At 47.0% G+C, this 23,478-nt stretch overlaps 1 protein-coding gene across 4 annotated transcripts in view; it reads left to right on the forward strand.

Moving 5' to 3' along the window:
- The window catches only part of LNP1 (leukemia NUP98 fusion partner 1), a 44,078-nt gene that overhangs the window by 6,570 nt on the left and 14,030 nt on the right, over positions 1–23,478 (forward strand). For 2 of the 4 annotated variants that reach the window (XM_059687978.1, XM_059687977.1), the window contains exon 2: positions 20,289–20,483. In XM_059687978.1, coding sequence (XP_059543961.1) covers positions 20,328–20,483 — 156 coding nt within the window. In that variant the 5' untranslated portion in view covers positions 20,289–20,327. Of the gene's footprint in view, positions 1–14,966; positions 15,360–20,146; positions 20,484–23,478 lie in introns of those variants that run through there. The other 2 variants (XM_059687976.1, XM_059687975.1) reach the window with 2 other exon arrangements.

The raw sequence follows: 23,478 nt of genomic DNA on the forward strand, positions 1-23,478 counted from the left end.
TGGAAGCACATAACTAGTTTTACAGGTTCACAGCTGGAGAAGAATTTTGTCTCAGGATGAATCATATTTCATGTCTCACCCATACCTAATTTAGGCAATATTTAAATGAAACTTTGGATGTTACAGTTTAGAGTGGATGCTGCAGTGAGCTAAGACTTTGGGGGCTGTTGGGATGGAATGAATGCATTTTGCACGAGGAAAGGACATGCATTTTGGGGGACTAGGAGCCCTATTCCCTGTACCAAAATCTATATTGGTCTGCTAGGGCTGGTATAACCACATACCATAGACCAGGTGGCTTAAACAACAAAACATTTTATTCATTACAGTTCTGAGAGCTGGAGTCCAAGATAAGATTCTGGCCAATTCTGTTTCTGGTAAGGGCTCTCTATCCATGGCCTGCAGACAGCCTCCTTCCCTTTGTGTTCTCACAGGACCTCTGTTTTTCTGTGTGTGTGCTCACCAAGGGGGAGAGCAAGCTCTTTCGTGTCCTTTTTTTCCCTCTTCTATTGCAGCTTGAATCCCCGATCATAGAGCTTGGACAGGGCAGGTCACACAGAGAGGAAAGCTCAGCTCCTGTGTTAGTGAAGGCACCATGGTGGGCGGGGAGCTCAGGGCTGTCACCATCCGCTCTGCCAGGGAAAGGGTGTGTGTTCACTGGATGAGAAGGGCCTGGAGGCCCACATCAGAGGCCGACCAGTCTTAAGGGAGGATGGGGTGAATGACCTTGTCACTCCCCACCTGTGGCTGCCTTCCAGGCAGTGAAAGGCAGAGCAGAGTAGCGGGGGGGGGGGGGGGGGGGTCCAGGACTAATGTGCAAGACTCCTGCAGCCTCGTGTCTCCACGGTCCCCTAGCCTTGCTGCTCTGTTTCAGGACGGGATCGAGGAAAGAGGCTGCCAGGGCCTGGCCGGGCCCATAGCCGAAGGAGCGCAGGAGTGTGGGTGGGAGAGGATGGGGCTCCCAGAAAAGAAACATAAAGGACAGAGAGAAGGCCATGGGAGTATAGGAGAGCACCCTAGCAAAGAGCCAGGCCATGGCCACATTGGGGTTGCCCTGAGAGGGCTCAGACCACTTCTGTAGACACCGCCCACTGTTCCATCTACTGGACTATAAGTGTCCCAGAATAGAAGCTATGTCTGATTTACTTTGTATCTTATACAGTGCCTAATACAATGCCTCCTCTAATGCTGTATGTCAGAGCAAAGGAATATATTTTCTCTTTTTGTGTTGGAACATACAGTTCATATTTCTTTTCCACAATGACCTCATTGCCATAATTATTTGTCCTTATGTGTGCTACCAATACTCAATTCTGAGTCCTTGAAGGGTGAGGACCATGTTCTAACCATCTTTGTACTCGTACATCTGTTACGAGCCTGGGCATATAATGGGTGTTTGTTAACTTATTTATCTGCCCAATATGATACGTGAAACATGGTCAGTGTTGAGTAAAGGGTTGATCAAGTGTTTGTTGCATAAGTTCCCAACTGCTGCTTAATCTCCATTATACTGTTGCCAACATTAATGGTCTGGTACCACCACTGCTGCCCAACAGCACTGGTGCCACTGGGAAGCCAGCTCATTGCTGCTGCTACTGCCAGCAGCACCACCATCATGATACGAGTTCCCAGTCTGAAGCGGGCTGTAGTCACTGCTACCAGCTCCACCACCACAGCTGTTCCTGTTGAAAAATACTTGGATGTTCCTTTGTATCCCACTTATGATATATGGGATATGGAAGTCCCATATCCCATATGATAGATGGAAGTCCCTGTTACCACTGAGCCCTCGTGCTGTTAACTGTTCTCCAGTCTTTCTCCTGATGGTTTCTGCCTTATTCAACTTCCATCAAAGCATCAGTTAAGTGGGTGTTACTGCTTTGCTTCTCAGGAGGAATGTCACTTGATGATTCAATTAAGTGGCTGCTCTTTTTACTGTCAGAAGGAACCTCTGCATTTATCTTCAGGGAACAATCTACAGCAACCCCAGTTCCCGCTCTTTAGCTATGACTGATAGCTCATATGTATAGTTCAATGCACTCCTTTGTTACCTTTCTGCCCACTCACACAGATTTATAAGATCTTTCCATCCTCATCAACTTAGTTCATTGCCACCCACAAGAACTTGAGTCATTTGCAAATGTAGAGATGTTGCCTTGCACTTTAAATTACAAGGATATTACATAGAGGTTATACTAATTGTCCCCTGAACGAGGATGCTGAGGTCCAGCTTGCACTTTGTTCCTCACAGTCAGGTGTCAGGCTCTGTCTGCCTTGAGAAAGGTGCCCCTTTTCCTGATTTCCATGAAGATGCTGGCCATCACTAATGGGTGGGCCTGCAGTGGAATACCCACCTATTCAGGGCACCATTTTCTAATTCACTCCTATGAGACTAGTAGCGCTCGCTGGTTATGCAGACCTGCTCTTAGCCTTGGCATCATGGGGTAGCACTGCACCCGAGAGCTTCTATGCTTCCCTATACCTACCTTGTAAGTTTTCCTAAACTGTGAAAAATAGCCTCAAAACCAAAAATGAGTAGGAAAATTTACTAAATTATGGAAAAATGTAAAACCATGAAAAATAGCTTCTGTATCTATGTTCCAGTTTCCTATTGCTGCTTAACAAACCATCCCAAGAGGTAGTGACTTAAAACAACCTAGTGGCTTAAAACAACTATTTTATTACATCTCACAATTTTTTGCTCAGGAATTTGGGCAAGGCTCGGCTGACTCTTCTGCTGATGTCAGCCAAGTTTACTCTCCTGGTGGAAGGGCTTGCCTGGAGGGTCAGGATGGCTTCACTGGGAGTCTGACACCACAAAGATGCCTTGAATACTGGGCTCATGGGAGCACCTTCTTGTGGTCTTTCCAGCATGGCAGTCGGCGTGGTCAGACTTGTGTGGCAGCTCAGGGTTCCTAGCGAGCATGTCCCAAGAGCCCCAGGAAGAAGCTGCAAAGCTTTCTAAAAACCTCACTTCTACCACATTCTGAGGGTCAAGCATGTTTCTAAGGCTGGCACAAATTCACAGGGAGGTGAATAAGACCACTCTCAATGGCAGAAACAGCAAGAACGTTGCAATTATTTTTACTCTACCACAATCTTCTACCAAGATTTAGCCAATGTTAATATTTTGCCATGTTTTCTTGTGACACAATTAGAAAAACATCCTATCTAATAAAAGAGAAACATGGTAATTAGCGTACGACTGCTACCCTTCCCATTGGCTAATCAGGGCGATATGCAAATTAACTGTCAGCCAAGATGGCAGCCAGCAGCCAGGAAGCTTGAAACTAACATGAGGCTTGCTTGCTTCAGTGACGGAGGACTCCAACGTTCCCCGCCTGCTTTGCCGGCCTCTGAGCCTGCAGTTTGAAACATTGTAACAAATATAGAAGCTAAACAAAACCCCAGAAACCTGCTTTCAGTGAGCCGGGATCTCAGAGCTGGAGTTATATATTGTTTGGATTATAGAACCCAAACAAACCAGATACCTGCTTTCAGCAGCAGAGGCCTCAGAGCTAAAGATGGCCCAGAAAAAAAAAAAAAAAAAAAAAACAGGAAAAAAGGAGCAGTTGGGAGCTTCAGCCCTCAGCCCCTCACCCAGACTGGCCAGGCACCCCAGTGGGGACCCCCACCCTGATCCAGGACACCCTTCAGGGCAAACCAGCCAGCCCCACCCATGCACCAGGCCTCTATCCTATATAGTAAAAGGGTAATATGCCTCCCAGCACTGGGATCAGTGGAGCCGAGAGACCTCCTGGCACTGGGATCAGCGTGACAGGGGGAAGTGCCCAAACCCCCTGATCGCCCTGCGGCTCTGTGTGTGACAGGGGGCGGGGTCACAACCTCCCTATCCGCCCTGCTCTGTTCGTGACAGGGGAAGCCGCCCCAACCTCCTGATCAGCCCTGCTCTGTGCCTGATACGGGGGAGCTCCCCAAACCCCTGATCACCCTGCGGCTCTGTGTGTGACAGGGTGCGGCACCCCAACCCCCCCCCCCAACAGGCCCTGCTCTGTGTGTGATGGGGTAGAGCCATAACCTCCCCATCGGCCCTGCCCTGAGTGTGAGAGTGGCGGCCCCCCAACCCCCTGATCGGCCCTGCTCTGTGGGTGATAGAGGGCGGCGCCCCAACTCCCTGATCCGCCCTGCTCTGTGTGTGACAGGGGGCGGTGCGCCAACTTCCCTATCGGCCCTACTCTGTGAGTGACAGGGGGGAGCTCCTCAACCCCCTGATGGGCCCTGCTCTGTGCATGACAGGTGGGAGCTCCCCAACCCCCTGATCAACCCTGCTCTGTGCATGACAGCGGGGCGCTCCCCAACCCCCCTGATGGGCCCTGCTCTGTGCGTGACAGAGGGGAGCTCACCAACCCCCTGATCGACCCTGCTCTGTGCGTGACAGGGTAAGGAGCCCCAACCCCCCTGATGGGCTCTGCTCTGTGCGTGACAGGGGGCAGCGCCCCAACCCCCGGATTGGCCCTGCTCTGTGCGTGACAGGGGGTGGCACCGCAACCTCCCCATTGACCCTGCCTTGAGTGTGACAGGGGGCGGTGCCCCAACTCCCCAATCGGCCCTGCTCTGAGCCCGACCAGGGGCTGCACCTAGGGATTGGGCCTGCCCTCTGCCACCCGGGAGCAGGCCTAAGCCAGCAGGTCGTTATCTCCAAGGGGTCCCAGACTGCGAGAGGGCACAGGCCGGGCTGAGGGCCCCCCCTCCCCCACTGAGTGCACAAATTTTTGTGCACCGGGCCTCTAGTCCTATCTAATAATAGAGAAACATGGTAATAAGCCGTACCTCCGCTACCCTTCCTATTGGCTAATCAGGGCGATATGCAAATAACTGCCAACCAATATGGCGGCTGGCAGCCAGGCAGCTTGAAGCGAACAGGAGGCTTGCTTGCATCAGTGACGGAGGAAGCCAGGTTCCCCGTTCCCCGCCTGCCTTGCCGTCCTCTGAGCTTGCAGTTTAAGAAATATTGTTACAAATATAGAAGCTAAAAACCCCAGAAACCTGCTTTCAGCCAGCCGGGATCTCAGAGCTGGAGTGAGCAGGACCGCAACAGTGTTACAATTATAGAACCCAAACAAACCAGATACCTGCTTTCAGCAGCCGAAGCCTCAGAGCTGGAGCCAAGCCTCAGAGCTAAAGCTGGCCCAGAATTAAAAAAAAGAGAGAAAAAGGACAGGTTGGGAGCTTCAGTCACCCGCCAGCCTGAAAACAGCCCTCAGCCCCGCACCCAGACTGGCCAGGCACCCCAGTGGGGACCCCCACCCTGAAGGGGGTGTGACCAGCTGCAAACAGCCATCATCCTCTCATCCAGGCTGGCCAGGCACCCCAGTGGGGACCCCCCCCCCCCGAAGGGGGTGTGACCAGCTGCAAACAGCCATCATCCTCTCATCCAGGCTGGCCAGGCACCCCAGTGGGGACCCACACCCTGATCCAGGACACCCTTCAGGGCAAACCAGCCAGCCCCCACCCGTGCACCAGGCCTCTATCCTATATAGTAAAAGGGTAATGTGCCTCCCAGCACCGGAATCAGTGGAGCAGTGAGGCCTCCCAGCACCGGGATCAGTGGAGCAGTGAGGCCTCCCAGCACTGGAATCAGTGGAGCAGTGAGGCCTCCCAGCACCGGGATCAGCGTGACAGGGGGCAGCAACCAAACCCCTTGATCGCCCTGCGGCTCTGTGTGTGATGGGGCGGGACCACAACCTCCCTATCCACCCTGCTCTGTTCATGACAGGGGGCAGCACCCCAACTCCCCAATCAGCCCTGCTCTGTGCCCGACCAGGGGCTGCACCTAGCGATTGGGCCTGCCCTCTGCCACCCGGGAGCAGGCCTAAGCCAGCAGGTCGTTATCTCCCGAGGGGTCCCAGACTGTGAGAGGGCATGGGCCGGGCTGAGGGACCCCCTCTCCCCCCCGAGTGCACAAATTTTTGTGCACTGGGCCTCTAGTCTATATATAAAAGCCTATGCGACCATTATGACCAAATAACCAAAATGACTCAAACAACCCCTGATGGTCAGTGCACTCCCACAGCAGGAGTGCTGCTCAGCCAGAAGGGGGCTAGAAGCTGGTGAACGCAGCTGTGGCAGTGCAAGCCTCTCCCTCCTCCGTGGCCAGGCTACCAAGAGGCAGGCACAACGGGGGGCCCAGGATGAGGGGCAGTGGAGCTGCTCCGGACCCTGGCTGGGGCTCCACCCCAGCCGCCTGCCACTTTGGCACTGCTACATCCCTCAGCGGGGTGTCGGACTGATAGTTTCGGCCCAATCCCCACAGCCGAACATCCCCCTGAGGGGTCCCATATTGTGCGAGGGCGGAGGCCAGGCTGAGGGACCCCACCCGTGCACGAATCCGTGAACCTGGCCTCTAGTTTTATTATAAAACCCAATAAAGACCACCTGAAATTCTAAATACATATCATACCTAACAGTGAAATGTTAGTAGTTTTCTTTTTGAAGTCAAGAAGCAGACAGAGATTCCAGGTTTTATTACATAGTACTAAAGGTATTGGTCAATATAATAAGACAAAATAAGGAAATAAAAGGGCAAGAAAAAAGTAACTTTTCATTATTTATAGACCATATGGTTATCTCCTTAGAAAACCCAAGAAACTCTATAATCTAGTAGAAGCAATAAAATAACTCCGTAATGTTGCTGGATAAGCCTAACACTTTTAAAATTAGTCCCTTGTGTTTTCTAAAATATTGGCTATTTCGTGGTTCTTCTGTTCTCAGGTCTGGCAGATGGTTGCTTCCTCCTTTTTCCTCTTGCGTGGACCATCATATTAGGTCTTAGCTTTTGGTGGTTGGATCCCACACCCTCCACCGGGGGTGGAAACATCTTGTCACCCATATTTGATGTAGAGTTGTCCGTGGGTGTTTCCTTTCCTCTATTAATTTTTATGTGGGGATTCAGAGAGATAAAAAAAACCAATGCTGCCTTCATCATTATCTTCCCACAATACCTGGTAGCTCAATAGCATTTTGATTTTTTAGCTACCCATTTAGAGAAATCTTCTTTTCTTGGCACTGGTCATTTTTCTTTTTACTTTTATTATAAAACTAGAGGCCCAATGCATGAAATTCATGCAAGGGGCTCGGTCCTCATAGCCCCTTGCAGCCTTAGCTGGCCCTCGCAGCCCCTTGCAGGCTCTCGCAGCCCCTCAAAGCCTCGGCTAGCCCTCACAGCCCTGGCTGCCTTGGCTGGCCCTCGCAGCCCCAGTTTCATCCTGTAGGTCATCCAGATGGTCGTCTGGAAGGATGTCCGGACAGTCGTTCTGTTGTTTGGTCTAATTAGCATATTAGCTCTTTATTATATAGGATTATTATGGGTTCATAGGAAGTTACATATTCACGTACATGGAGGATCCATGTACCCTTTACCTGGCCTCTCTAAATATTGACAACTTGCTTAACTGTAGGACAATATCAAACCAGGAAGTTGCCATGGATACAATCCACAGCACTTATTCAGATTTCACCAGCTATACATGCACTCCTTTGTGTGTGTGTGTTATAGTTTAGTGTAATTTTAACACATGTACATCTTTGTGTGTAACTACATCTACAATCAAAACAGAGATGTTTCATTACCACAAGCTCCCTCATGCTAAACTTTCATAGCCACAACCCTGCCACCCTTAACTTTGGAAACTGCTAATCTGTTCTTTATCTCTCAGATTGTGTTAGTTAAACAATCTATATATATAAAAGCCTTGCCGAAACCGGTTTGGCTCAGTGGATAGAGCGTCAGCCTGCGGACTGAAGGGTCCCAGGTTCAATTCCGGTCGGAGGCATGTACCTGGGTTGCGGGCACATCCCCAGTAGGAGATGTGCAGGAGGAGGCTGATCGATGTTTCTTTCCCATTGATGTTTCTAGCTCTCTATCTCTCTCCCTTCCTCTCTGTAAAAAAATCAATAAAATATATTAAAAACAAAACAAAACAAAACAAAAAAACCTAAGTGACTGAACGACCGAACGACAGGTCGACCGGTTGCTATCATGTGCACTGACCACCAGGGGCCAGACGCTCAATGCAGGAGCTTCCCCCGGGTGGTCAGTGCACTCCCACGGTTAACCTCCCTCAGTTCCCTCACCCCCACCCCAGGCCAGCTGGCCCCAATCAGCCATGATCAGGACTGGGCAAGATGGCCCCAATCAGCCCCAATCACCAACCAGGCCAGGGGACCCTACCCGTGCATGAATTCATGCCCCAGGCCTCTAGTGTTATATAAAGACAATCACACAGTATGTATCATTTTGAGATTGGGCTCTTTTACTCAACATTTTAAAGAATCTGAAGACTTTCCATTGTTTATTTACTCAAACAAATCTTTCCAGTTTCTTTTCCTAAATCTTAAGTATTTTGCCACCTTTCCTTTAAATGTTTGATGGTACCCTCCATTACTGTACATTGCAGAAATGTTGCCCCTTAGAGAAGTGAGACTGACAGGACTCTAATTCCCCCATTCTTCTCTTCTCTTCTCTTCTCTTAGGGGGTGCTGAGACATAATTCTCAGATTCTGTGAAATAGCAGCTAATAACTGGGATAGGATGATTATGGGTTCATAGAAAGTTTTGATGATGTATAACATACTGATGAACTGGACTGATAAAGTTTTTACATAGTTGTAAATTTTTGTTGTTGTTAATCCTCACCTGAGGATATTTTCCCATTGATTTTTAGAGAGAATGAAAAGGAGAGGGAGAGACAGATAGAGAAACATTGATGTGAGAGAGACGCATCAATTGGTTGCCTCCCACACACATGCCAACCAGGGCCAGGGATCGAGCCTGCAACCAAGGTATGTGCCCTTGATCAGAATCCAACCCAGGACACTTCAGTCCAGGGGCCGACGCTCTATCCACTGAGCCAAACCAGCTAGGGCCATAGTTGTAAATTTTAACAAATAGTATGTTCAGTCTGTTTTAGAATAATAGGTGCTCAGGGATCAAAAAGGCCTTGAGAGGTCATGCAATTAATGACTCCTAGAAGCAAAGCTGTGATGATGATCTTTCACCTCTGGCAGATGAGAATCAATGCTGTGAGTAAAGGTCTCCTGTGGAAGAGATGATATATTGTCCCATAAAAACCTATTCCAACATTTAACAACTTTGACTATTATAAAACTAGTAGCTAAAATCTTATAGAACTTAATGATATAAGTGCCAAAGTAACTGGATATTTATATAATCAATATTCTTAAAAAAATTTTTCTAATTGATTTCAGAGAGAGGATGGGAGAAGGAGAGAGGGATGAAAACATCAATGATGAGAGAGAATCATTAATTGGTTGCCTCCTGCACATACCCCCCCTTACTGGGGATTGAGCCTGCAACCCAGGCATGTGCCCTGAGTGGGAATCGAACTATGACCTCCTGGTTCATGGGTCAACACTCAACCACTGACCCACACCAGCAGGCTATACTAGTAACTAAGATTCTTATAGGCAAACCTCTGAAAACACACCATTATTTCCCTCATATATTTTTTACATTGACAGCGATATATTTTATTTATTCATTTATCTCTTTTTAAATTTTTTAATGATTTTTAGAGAGAGAGAAACATCTGTGTGAGAATGAAACATCCATCCTCCTGCACACCCCCTACTGGGGATTGAGCTCACAACTGGGGCATCTGCCCTGACCAGGAATCAAACTGGCAACCAACCTTTCAGTGCATGGGACGACACCCAATCAACTGAGCTACACAGGCTAAGGCAACAGTGATATATTTTAAAAATAGTTTTCATAATATAGGCTGCATAGCTTTTAAGAATAAAAATAGTGATGATGTACCCTCATGTACATGCTTTAGACCACTTGGTTAAACAACAAACAATCTCTTTTTTGATGACCATCTCAAAAGGGTGGCAAGTATTATAGTGTAACGATAACATTCATGGAAAGGGATGATTATATTATGACATTTTGCCTACCAAAGAACATTCTAACAATCAAGATATTAGAGCAAATAGAGCACAGTGCACAATTTCAAATATTCAAACACTGCTTTCTAGAAAGTAAAAACTGTCTAAAACCATTGATGTATTTTGATTGTATATATATATAAAAATGGTGTAGCATCTTAGTTCTTTTTTTTTCAGAACAGGACTGGCTTAGGTAAGTTTGAAGGCAGTGTAAGCAAAAAAATTAATTAAAAAACTAAATTACTGCAAAACAGGGACTATGGAGAATGAAATTTAAAAAAAGGGAAATAAGTAAAAAAAGAGAATGAAATAAAGGGAGAATCACCTTTTTGTTGTTGCAGTGTTCTGAAGCAGTGAATGTGAAAGAATGTGTTGAAAAGCACTTTATTTTCACAGGGCCCAAGGATAATTTTTCACTGGTTACCTGCGCACCCATGGTGTCTGATTGCTTTATGAGAACACACACACCTCAGGCTTCCTATCCTCAGAGAGGGTAGTACCTTTCACATTAAGCATGATTTAAAAAAAAATAATAAAAACGCACATTTCAACTGCAGCTGTTGCTGCCACTTGACACACGTTGGGGACACCCTGGGGGCTTGGCAAGGCAGAGCATTAAGGCAGGGCCAAAAGAACCACTCCTGGGTCCTGTGCCCCTGGCAGCATCTCCTCACAGCAGGTGCCCAGGCCCCTGCCAGGGAGGGAGGCAGCTGGTCTCCCAGGGGGGAGCAGGGCCTCCTCTTGGGCCAGGGTGACAAGCCCGAGAACAGCTCTCCCTCATCTGCCTGAGACTTGACACCTGCTGCTGCTCCTGCCCCTTTGCTGCCCCAGGCTTGTTATGAGAACCTTGGTCCAGCCTGGCCTGCGTGGCTCAGTGCTTGAGTGTCAACTGATGAACCAGAAGGTCATGGTTAGATTCCGGTCAAGGCACATACCAGGGTTGTGGGATTGATCCCCAGTAGGGGGCAAGCATGAGGGAGCCAACCAATGATTCTCTCTCATCATTGATGTTTCTATTTCTCCCTCTCCCTTCCTCTCTGATGTATTTTATTAATACATCAATAAAAGTGTATTAAAAAATAGAATAGGCAAAGTGGGAAAACATCTTTCTCTCATACTTTTAAAGAAATAGGCTAATTTGAAAAAAAAATGGAGGCCAGCTAATCTATGTATATAAAAAGCCAGAGACAGTAACGCCCATCACGACTATAATGACCTAACAACCGGTCGCTATGACACCCACTGCAGCCAGCAAACCAACCTGATCCGGGCCGGATCGCCTCCAACACCCCAATCAAGGCGGGACCAGCCGGCCCACCGCCTTGGCTGGCAGAAATTTGGGGTCTGGGACCTTGGAGTTGCTCCGCCTCAGTCTTGGGCAGCTGCGCAGGCAAAGCTCTCCTTTGGTGGAAGTGGATCTGGGATCAGGCTCTGGAGTTGGGGATGAGGTGGGGAGGCTTTCCTGGCGGCCACAGCAGTCCCTGCGGGCTGCGCACAGCACCTGGGCTCTGACCGCGGTCGGAACAGAGGCAGGAATAGGGGCCACAGGGTGCAGGGGTCAGTGGCACACAGGAACCAGGACGTGCAAGGCTCAATGTGGGCTCTTGCCCCACCTGCTGGGCCCAGCAGCACCAGCAGGTGGGCCATGATGTTCAGTGAGGCTCTGGGCCTCAGATGGGAGGGAAAGCCAACCAGAATGGTCAGACAGAGCCCCGAGCAGCGAGCAGCGTGGGCAGGGCTGGAGCTGGAAACCCTGGCAGGGTGGGCAGGGCTACAGCCCCGCGCCTTTTGGGCCTTGGCCTTGGAATTCAGAAGTCAGCCCCACTTCAAGACAGAGGAGGTGTGGCAGAAAGTGGCAAGGCCACAGGAGGGATAGGAAATGTTGTGGCCATCTTCAGGAAACACAGCTGCCATGGTCTTCACTATGAACAGATAACCTTTGGTCTCAGTTCTACAGAAGAGGAAGCTGAGACTCAAAGAAGGGAGCCTTCCGCAACACCTCACCCACTTCTCAGACCTGACCCTGTGCAGCAGCATTTTTTTCATTGAAAGTAGAGGATCCAAAATGTTTTCAGATCTTTGCTATTTTAGGCAGGAAAGAATTTAGCACAGGGGATTGGTGCTTGGGAAATCATCGGAAAGCTGAGGAGTAGATATTAGGTTGAGTCCCCAGGAAAGACTCCCTGCCCAGCGGGAGGAGCTGCCCCCTTAGCCACAACTGAATTCTGGGACACTCTGGCACAGCTGTGACCCCGGGATCAGGAAACTGCTGCCCCTGCAAGTGCCCTCCAGCTCCCACAAAACAGTTCACTGGGCACTGCCTCTGTCACAACTGCCTGTGCACAGCCTGGATTCCACTGCAGGAAACCTCCACATCTCCGCAAACATGATCACCAGCAGCAAACAGCTCCCAAACTGCGGGAAGATGCCTCTGCCCTACTTCTGCCTTCAAAATATTGTGCAAGCGCATCCAATCGGCAGAAACGAATTCATATCCAGAAACCTAGCTGCAAAGGAGTTTGGGCAATTTCAGACTTTCATCTAGGAGTGAGATCTTGCCAATGTACCTCATGTGCCTGATATTGATAAAAATGGGCTCAGTGGTTGAGCACCAATCTATGAACCAGGAGGTCATCAGTGGTTGAGCATCAATCTATGAACCAGGAGGTCACGGTATGATTACTAGAGGGCCAGAGCATTATAAATAGGGAAGCAGGTTGTTTACCACGACAGTAGAAGTGATTTTTTTCTGAAGGTATGGGTAAACAACGCAATTTAACAGCCTTTGAATGTGGGATACATTCAAACCTTCCTCTAAGATTTTTATGGTTTCCTGTCTTATATTTAAGTCCTTATATTTAACATAGGCTGTTAAATCGCATTGTTTACCCATACCTTTAGAAAAAAATCACTTCTACTGTCGTGGTAAACAACCTGCTTCCCTATTTATAATGGTCTGGCCCTCTAGCAACTTCAGCGTGAAATGATAGCTAATTTGCCTACAAACGTCAGGTGGTCATAATAATCTGGCCACTCAGTGTATGTGTTATAATGAGTTTTTCACTTAATAGATCACTAATGTCTTTCCTGTTAAAACCATACTTAGAGAACATTATTTATTTATCATTCATTTTAATTGATCTCAGAGAGAAGAAGGGAGAGAGAGAAAAACATTGTTCCGTTGTTTCCTGCACTCACTGGACTAGGTATTGAATCTGCAACCTGGGCATGTGCCCTGACTGGCAATTGATCCACCACTTTCTGGTGTATGGGACGATGCTATGCTGGTAGCCTGACCCCAAATTCCAGCTCCAGAACTGTGAGAAAAATACATTTCTGTTGTTTAAGCCACACAAATTTATGATATTTTGTTATGGCTGTCTGAGCTGACTAATCTATACTAATAAAAGGGTACTATGCTAATTAGACTGGGTTGACCGGACATCTTCTGGTTGTCTTTCTGGACAAAGCCATGGTGGTGGGGGCTGAGGCAGAGGCAGTTAGGGATGATCAGGCTGGCAGGGGAGAGCAGTTAGGGGCGATCAGGCAGGCAGGCAGGAAGAATGGTGTTTCTGATTTCTTGGGATATATTCCTAGAAGTGGGATCGCTGAGTCAAATGGAAGTTCCATTTTTAGTATTTTGAGGAAACTTCATTCTGTTTTCCACAGTGGCTGCACCAGTCTGCATTCCCACCAGCAGTGCAGGAGGGTTCCTTTTTCTCTGCAACCTCTCCAGCACTTGTCGTTTGTTGATGATAGCCATTCTGACAGGTGTGAGATGATACCGCATTGTTGTTTTGATTTTCATCTCTTGGATGATTAGTGACTTTGAGCATGTTTTCATATGTCTCTTGGCCTTCTGTATATTCTCTTTCTTTCTTTCTTTCTTTTTTTATATTACACATCTAATAGGTTCTGATTAGAATAGGTTTCTTGCCCAGCTGGTGTGGTTCAGTGGTTGAGCATTGGCCTGTGAACCAGGAGGTCATGATTTGATTCCAGGTCAGGGCACCTGCCCGGGTTGTGAGAACGATCCACTGTGTGGGGTGTGCAGGAGGCAACCGATCAAAGAAATAAGGCAAGCCCCCCAAATCAGGGGTCCTGGTAGAATACAAAACATACTCGGGAGCCAGGCAGCAAGGCAAACATCTTTATTTCTATGTAGAAGGGTGCGCACACCTGGTCTGGAAGTGTGTGCACATGGAGCAGCACCTGCTTGGCTTTAAAATCCCTGACTCACGTGACCTGTCCTTTGCTCTTGATTGGAGCTCAGGCGCACAGTCTTTCACGATTGGCTAATTCAAAGGGAGGGGCTGGCCTTTGCCATTTTAAGATGGTGGCCCCCAGGGATATATATTCTCTTTCAAAAAGTGTCTATTTAAGCCGAAACCGGTTTGGCTCAGTGGATAGAGCGTCGGCCTGCGGACTGAAAGTTCCCAGGTTCGATTCCGGTCAAGGGCATGTACCTTGGTTGCGGGCACATCCCCAGTAGGAGATGTGCAGGAGGCAGCTGATCGATGTTTCTCTCTCATCGATGTTTCTAACTCTCTATCTCTCTCCTTTCCTCTCTGTAAAAAAAAAAAAAAATCAATAAAATATATTTTTTTTTAAAAAAGTGTCTATTTAGGTCTGTTGCCCATTTTTTTAATTGGATTGTTTATCTTCCTTTTGTTAAGTTGTATGAGTTCCCTGTAAATTTTGGAGATTAAATGATCAGAGATAACATTGGCAAATATGTTCGCCCATGCAGTGGGCTTTCTTGTTGCTTTGTTGATGATTTCTTTTGCTGTGCAGAAGCTTTTTATTTTGATGTAGTCCCATTTGTTTATTTTCTCCTTAGTTTCCATTGTCCTAGGAGCTGTATTGGTAAAGATATTGCTACAACAAATGTCTGATATTTTGCTGCCTGTGGATTCCTCTAAGATTTTTATGGTTTCCTGTCTTATATTTAAGTCCTTTATCCATTTTGAGTTTATTTTTGTGTATGGTGTAAGGTGGTGGTCTAGTTTCATTTTTTGCATGTATCTGTACCAGTGGATAATGTTAATCCCCCTCCCTTTTTCCCTGATTTATCTAAAGTTTGCTCCAGTCTTGGAAACTGACTTAATCTTTCCCCCTCTTACTTGGAGGAGGGATCAATACAAAGATTTAACATTTTGAATCACCCAAAATTTTTTGGGGGGGAATTTTTGGATCTTTTCCCTCCCACCTAGAGGAGAGAATGAAGCCCACAGACATCTCTCAAACCACACTTTTTAATCCCTTAACTTTAGCTACCATGACCAAAAGCAGCCCATGGATCCAATGAGCCAGTTCTCCTGGGGTTGGAGCTATCATTTCAAAATCACATCTGACCCTCACAACAAACATCATTTCAGCTGCTGTTTCATGCCACAGATGGCCATGTGGCCACTGGGCATTGAAGGTTTGTCATTGTGTCCCTTTCATCCTTCCTTTCCCAAACATGCTTTAGCCACATTTCAGTGAGTCAGGTGGTTTTAGAAGTCCTACTTCAGACATCAACTCTCACTCCTCATTTGGGAATTTGTTAGAAGAATTTACAGGATTCAGCATATAGTTGTATTTATGGATAAAACTTTTTGTACTAAAAGGATACAAAGCTAAATCAGAAAAGGGGAAAGGCATACTGGGTGAAGTCCAGAGGAAACCAGAAGCAAGCTTTCAAAGGTCCCATAGGAGAACCAAGATGGCGGCATAGGTGAACACCTATACTTGCTGCCTCTCACAACCCCATCAAAATAACAACTAAAAGGTAGAACAACTACCACCCAGAACCGCGGGAAAGCTTGCTGAGTGGAAGTTCCACAACTAGAGAGGTGAAGAAAGTGCATTGAGACTGGTAAGAGGTGCGGAGGTGAAGAAAGTGCTGGCACCTTCATGTGCTGCTCTTTTAATAGGGAGGGAGATACCAGCTTCCGCTTGCTCTGAACTCTAGTTCGGGGGACCCAGACACATACGGGGAGAAACTGGACTGTCTGGCATCAGGACAGAAACAAGGGCGGCTTTCTCTCAGAGGTGCTCGCAGCAATCATTGTTCCTGGGCTGGGGCGCAGGATGCAGAGACCCAGGGACTTCTCCAGTGCAGGGCTGACTGGCAGCCATTGCTGTTTGCTCCACCCTGGTGATTCCCAGAGACCGCGCCCCACCCAATTTACAACCCAACCCAAGCTGTGCGCAGCAGCTTTTGCATATGAATGGCCTGTGCTCTCTCTGCCTAAAACCTGTCAAACTGCAGCTGGGTCAGAGAGCCCCAGAGCTTCCAAAAGAAGGCCCAAGGCCGGCAGCAGCAGCCTGCCTTGCTTCACAGCTGGGCCTCATGTGGGCACCTCCAAACCCCATACAAAGAGGAGGAATCTGCAGATCTCTCTGTAGCTCCTGTTGGGCGGTTCCAGACAGTGGCTGACCTTGCACCTCCTTGGAGATCCAAGAGCCAGTGTACCCAGTGGTCAGAGTGAGACCATACTGGATGACAACTCTTTACATCCATAAGAGACACACTCAAGGGGCAGACTCAGTGAGCACCAAAGCCCCACTGAAGCAAGTCCTGCCCCATAAGGGTGTCTCCTGTGCAACAGATCTTCCAGTGTAGACACAGCTGGTCATCACAGCCAATTGGCCTGGAGGTCATTTCCTCCCAGTGATACCAACAGCAATCAAGGCTCACCTACAACAAGATTGTGCAAACAGCCCACCAAGAGGTGCATCAAGAGGGTCCACCTCAGGTGACTTAGGAGGCTGAGTCACTGGGCCCTATAGGACACCTTCCACACGAGGCCACTCTATCCACTCAAGGAGACTTAGCAGCTACCCAGTACACAGAAACAAACACAGGGAAGCAACCAAAACATGGAGACAAAGAAACAAGTCACAAATGAAAGAAATGGATGAAAGCAAAATATTGGGTCTAGAGTTCAAAATCATGGTTATAAGGCTACTCAAGAATCTTCTAGAAACCTCTGAGAAATTTAGTGAGACCCTCAAGGATATGAAAAAGGTCCAATCAGAAATTAAACATACACTGACTGAAATAAAGAATATTATACAGAGATCCAACAGCAGACTAGAGGATCCCAAGAATCAAGGCAAAGATTTGAAATATGAAGAAGCAAAAAACACCTGGAAAAGCAAAAAGAAAAAAGAATAGAAAATATGAAGATAGTGTAAGGAGCCTCTGGACAACTTCAAGCATACCAACATCCGAATTATAGGGGTGCCAGAAGAAGAGAGAGAGCAAGATATTGAAAACCTATTTGAAGAAATAATGACAGAAAACTTCCCCTACCTGGTGAAAGAAATAAACTTACAAGTCCAGGAAGCACAGAGAACCCCAAACAAGAGGAATCCAAAGAGGACCACACCAAGACACATCATAATTAAAATGCCAAGAGCAAAAGACAAAGAGAGAATCTTAAAAGCAGCAAGACAAAGACAGTCAGTTACCTACAAGGGAGTACCCATATGACTGTCAGCTGATTTCTCAACAGAAACTTTGCAGGCCAGAAGGGAGTGGCAAGAAATATTCAAAGTGATGAATACCAAGAGCCTACAACCAAGATTACTTTACCCAGCAAAGCTATCATTCAGAATTGAAGGTCAGATAAAGAGCTTCACAGATAAGGAAAAGCTAAAGGAGTTCATCACCACCAAACCAGTATTATATGAAATGCTGACGGGTATTCTTTAAGAAGAGGAAGAAGAAGAAAAAAGTAAAGATAAAAAATTATGAACAACAAAGTGACAACAAATACATATCTATCAACAAGTGAACCTAAAAATCAAATGAATAAAAACCTGATGAACAGAACAGACTGGTGAATATAACAGAATCAAGGGTATGGAAAGGGAGCAGAATGACAATTCTGGGGAGGAAGGGATTGTGGGGGGTGCGGGAAAAGATTGGACAAATAGTTTATACCTATGGACGAGGTCAGTGGGCGGGGGGGGGGGGAGGCCTGGAGTGGGGTGGGAACCGGGTGGAGGGGAGCTATGGGAGGGAAAAAAGAGGAACATCTGTAATAATCTGAAAAATAAAGATAAAAAACAAACAAACAAACAAAAAACAAAGGTCCCATAGGATGTGCATAATTCCTCCAGCAATGAGATGTGGAAAATGGCCAAGAATGCCTGTGTTTAAAAATGCAAGATTTTTTTAAAAAATATATTTCTTTATTGATTTCAGAGAGGAAGGTCAGAGAAGGAGAGAGAGATAGAAACATCAACGATGAGAGAGAATCATTGATCAGCTGCCTCCTGCACACCCCCCACCGGGGATCGAGCCCGCAACCCAGGCATGTGCCCCTGGCCGGGATCGAACCTGGGACCCTCCAGTCCGCAGGCTGACCCTCTATCCACTGAGCCAAGCTGGCCAGGGCTAAAAATGCAAGATTTTTCAAAGGTCTCTTTGGAACACTGAAAGAGTAGTGGAAAGAGCCAAGATTTTGTTTTTATGATGCAGGCTTCAAATCTGGCTGTGCTGCTTAGTAGTAATGTCCCCTTGGGCAAGTGATAATCTCTTTGAATTTCAATTTCCTCATCTATAAAATGTGATACAAATCTCCCAGTCACAGGGGTTAAAATGAAAATAGCATATGTATAATATTTGACTCCATACTTGTCAAAAGGTAGGGGCTCAATATATGCAATATTCTTCTTACCTTGGGGGAAAAAAGGCCACTAACAGACAGGGACCATAATGTTTATAGAAGCTTTGTTGTTAATAGCCTCACTGGAAACAACCCAAATGACAGCCCCAAATGACCAGTAGATTGGGAAAAGAAAGTGGAATATTCATACACTTTTTTCATGACACAGCATGAACTACTCTTACTGCAAAAGCATGGATAAGTCTCACCAACATAATGTTGAATGACACAAAATAATGCAGGCTATATAATTCCATTGAAAGAAAGTTCAAAAGTAGGAAAAATTAATCTAGGATGACAGAGAGCAGAAATAGTAATATTTTGGCGAGAGGATGGATGGAAAGGAAGAAAGAGGGAGCCTGCTGGTGTGCTGGGAATGCTCTGTCTTCACCTGCAAGATGGTGGTTACACAGGGGGAAATGTATGTGAAAATTCATCAGACTGTGCACTTAAAAGTTGCTCATTTTACATGTAAATTATTTACATTTGAAAAAGATTTTTAATTGATTTTTAGAGAGAGAGGAAGGGGAAGGGGAGGGAGGGAGAGAGAGAGAGAGAGAGAGAAACATTGATGTGAGAGCAAAACATCTCAGGGACAGAGCCTGCAACTGGGCATGTGCTGTGTCCTGTAACGGAATGGGCAACATTTCAGTGCTGGGATGACGCCCAACCAGCTGAGCCACACCAGCCAGGGCTATTTACATTTGTTTAACCTATCTAATAAAAGACAAAAAGGGTAATTGACCGTACCTTCACTACGCTTCCCATTGGCTAATCAGGGCGATATGCAAATTAACTGCCAAGAAAGATGGCGGTTAACCGTCAACAAAGATGGCGGTTAATTTGCATACATAGGCGCCAAGCAACGGAGCGAAGCTGGCTGGCCCTGGGCAGGAGCAGCGAGTGAAGGCTGGCGCGGCGAGGGAAGAGCAAAGAGGGAAGCCCACCACTCCGGCCCCGGGGCCCAGGCCCCTCCCAGCGAAGAGCGAAGGCCTGGGTTCCGGGCGCCGGAGGAAAACTGGTGCCAGCAGGCAGGGGAAGGGGCCCCGAGGGGCCCCAGACTGCGAGAGGGCACAGTCCGGGCCGAGGGACCCACCTGAGTGCACAAATTTTTGTGCACTGGGCCTCTAGTGTATAAATAATGTCAGTGAAACACCCTTTGTCCCAGGAGCTGCATTTTATGTCAACATCAATTTTATTTATTAGGAGAGTATCCAGCTCTAGATATGACATGCCAATAGCTGGCCATCTTGCAGGCTGCAGTCAGTCTGTCCCTGGGAGTGACCCCATTTTAGAGCCGGCCTGGAGCTGACAGGCATATGATGAGGGTCATGCAGGATCACCATTGACAGCTGGAGACGCCATCACAGCCATCGGCAGCAGAGCCCTGGGAACATCAGGCAGTGGACCGTGCTTCCCACCCTGAGGCTGCGAGGCACTAGCCTGGCAATGGAAGGATGATAAAGTCTCTCAATTTAAAGAGACAGGGGGGAGGGGAGGGGCGTGTGGGCAGCACAATTTATAAATAGACATTTCCCGGGACTGCCTGATGGTGAAGGGGTTGTCTAGTAAATCTTTCTCCTTTTAAGGATCCATTTTCGGAGACCATTGGAAAACACCAGTTTCTTTTTTGTCTTTGGGGAGATCCTAGGTTTCATCAAGTCAGCTGAGTTTGACAGTATTCCTCTCTGCCAGATTTAGAGACAGGCCTTGGCTGTTTTGAATCACCTCTCCATGGAGCACAGAGATGATGATGATGATGATGTGTCTTTTGCCAAGTGGATGAGCAGCTTCTGGGGTCACAGCTGGATAGAGGAGGATGAGAGAGGACTCCGGGCCTGCCGAGGAGCACAGGACACCAGTTACAGGAAAGCTTCCCTGACCTGCCCAGTGAGTTATCCCATGGAACAGGGAGGGCTGGACTAGGGGAGGGGGATTTCTCATGGATAATTTTTGAAGAGTCCCACACTATAAAGTTTTCTTTCGTTGAAAATCAGTACTCCCAAATCTTTTTTATGTCCACAAAAATACCTTTTATCATTTTGTCTTATCCTCCAAGGGACCTGATTTTCTTCTACTAGGTAGTGATTTCTTTATTATTATTATTTATTTTTGTTTTTATTTGTTTTTTCTTTTTCCTTTTTAAATTTCCTTTTTATTTATTTTTCTTTTTTTCTTCTTGATTTTTTTTTTTGTAATGATTTCTTCATTTTAGTACTAAGGTATCTCTAACTTCTATGCAGAGTTCCTGATAAGCCTGAGATAATCCTACTGAGTGACAATATAATTCAGGTCAAAGGGAAGAAACCTGATGCTGTAGTTAGTCTGTGTAGCATCGGTGTGGACCGATGTGTGATTTCCAATAGTCTTTTTAAAATAGTGAAAATAACTTCACTATTTGGCGAATTCTGAGGAACTGGGGGTTCCACATAATAAATCACTCCCTTTGCCTGGCCAGTGTGGCTCAGTTGGCTGGAGTGTTGCCCCATATTCCAAAGGGACACAGGTTCAATTCCTGATCAGGGCACATACCCAAGTTGTGGGGTCAGACCTTGGTCGGGGTGCCTACGGAAGGCAGCTGCTGATGGATGTGTCTCTCATTAATGTTTCTCTCTCTCTCTCTCCCCTCCCCTCACCCCCCTTTCCCTTCCTCTCTGAAATGAATAAAAGTATATTTAAAAATAAATAATTAAATAATTAAATAAATAAATAACCCCCTTTGATAATTTGATACACGTTTTTTTCTGGTTCCCATTTGGTTTCCTGATGGGAGAGGGAACCAAAATTCTCCCATCCTCAGCACTACTTTCCTACGACTGGGCAGAGCACCCAGTGCAGGAGTGGGCAAACTTTTTGACTCGAGGGCCACAATGGATTCTTAAACTGGACCGGAGGGCCGGAACAAAAGCATGGATGGAGTGTTTGTGTGAACTAATATAAATTCAAAGTAAACATCATTACATAAAAGGGTACGGTCGTTTTTTTTTTTTTAGTTTTATTCATTTCAAACGGGCCGGATCCGGCCCGCGGGCCGTAGTTTGCCCACGGCTGACCCAGTGTCTAGGGAGTAAGATGTGAGCTGGAAAGCCCTAAGAGGGGAATGGATGGGCCTGAGGAGGTGCGGACTGGGCAGCAGGTACTGGCAGGGTTCTCTCCACTCACCTGGGGGCGGGGGATAGAAGACTCCACAGTGGACATGTCTGTCCTCTGCCTCACAGCCACACAGCGAGATGCTACAGCTTTTCTTTTTCACGAGTCACTTAGAATTCCAGGTACCAGAGCATCCCTCCCCACCCCCTGTTTCTGCCAACCCCAGAACCAAGTAATTTGGGGGGGTCATGTTATTTTATTTTATGTTTAGCTCCAGAGTTCTCAGGTGCAACCTCTTTTATTCCCAGTGATCAGCAAGGTGGAGGAATGAGACCTCTTTGAGACACAAATGTTTAAAAATAGGTCTCTTACTAAATGTGTGCTCCAGGACAAAGGGCAAGTTTCAACACCTCTGTGAGTTCAGGTTCCTGACGTGAACAAGAAGAGAGATTGGGCTGGATGGTCTCTGAGAACACTTCTTGCTCTGCCTTTCCCTGACTCTGTTGTAAAACAGAACACCTACTTATCACACTCCTATTTTAATCTCTTATGTGCCACATCAAGTGAGGCATTCACGGTGTGTGAGCCAGGATATGATTAGTTTCCAGTTTCCAGATAATGTGAACCAGGAAGAAACAAAGAGGAAAAAATGTGATTTACTATTTATCACAACAGCCCTTTGGAGCCACAGAAATTATGAAAACAAGGGAAGATACATGACATAAAATATGATTTCTTAAGTAAGTTTTACTATCTATTAGACTTTAAAAACTGAGATAAATCCTTTATTTAGAGAATTGACTTTTAGGTTGCAATGTATACATTTTGTTTGTTTTTAAAATATATTTTTATTGTTTTCAGAGAGGAAGGGAGAGAGAGAGAAACAGCAATGATGAGAATCATTGAGCGGCTGCCTCCTGCATGCCCCCTACTGGGGATAGAGCCCACAACCTGGGCATGTGCCCTGACTGGGAATGGAACCATGATCTCCTGGTTCATAGGTCATCACTCAATGACGAAGCCGCACCAGCCGGGCTAGGTTGCAATGTTTTTCCGCGAGTTTTAGGTGCTGAGCTCACTGGTCTAGGGCTTTAACATCAAATGGACTTTCTCGGTGCTTTAGCATCTCAGTGCTTCTTCTGTGCTCCAAGGAGCAGCATGTGTGCCGCCCACATTATGTCAATGGAGGGGACAGGGGGTACAAAGTAGGCCTCTGCCTACCTGCAGCCAAGGTTTTTAAAATTTGCTTTGAAAGAACACATCCTCCTCCCCCCATGTTATCGTCTGTCTCCGTGTTCTCAATTTAAAACAGCAGAAGATATTTTTAACCTTTACTTTTATTTCTGACTGACCTTAGGGTGGTCCACACACTCAACGATGAGAGTATCTCGCCAGTGGGGTGGTTCTCGTGTAGCTGCTCTCCACAGGCAGCACTGCTCACACACCTGCGAGGTAATTGGGTTTAGGTGGGGTCAGGAGGGCAGGGCCCGGCCAGAGGCGATGGTGCCCTTACAGGAAGAGACACCAGCGAGCTTGCTCTTTCTCTCCCTCCACACGCATGCACCGAGGAAAGGCGAGCACACGGAGAGAACGCAGCCATCTTCGGGCAGGCAGAGGGCCGAGCTGGCCGTCACCTTGACCTTGGCCTTCTCAGCCCCCCAGGCTCTGAGAAGTAAATCTGCTGTTCAAGCCCCCCAGTCGATGGTATTTTGTCATGGCAGCTTGAGTTGACTAAGAGATGTTCTCACCAAGCATGGTCACCACCGGACAGTGGAGACCCAGTGGAGGAAAACAT

This window comes from Myotis daubentonii, chromosome 3 (assembly GCF_963259705.1).
Source record: "Myotis daubentonii chromosome 3, mMyoDau2.1, whole genome shotgun sequence".
In the NCBI taxonomy this organism is placed as follows: Eukaryota; Metazoa; Chordata; class Mammalia; order Chiroptera; family Vespertilionidae; genus Myotis; species Myotis daubentonii.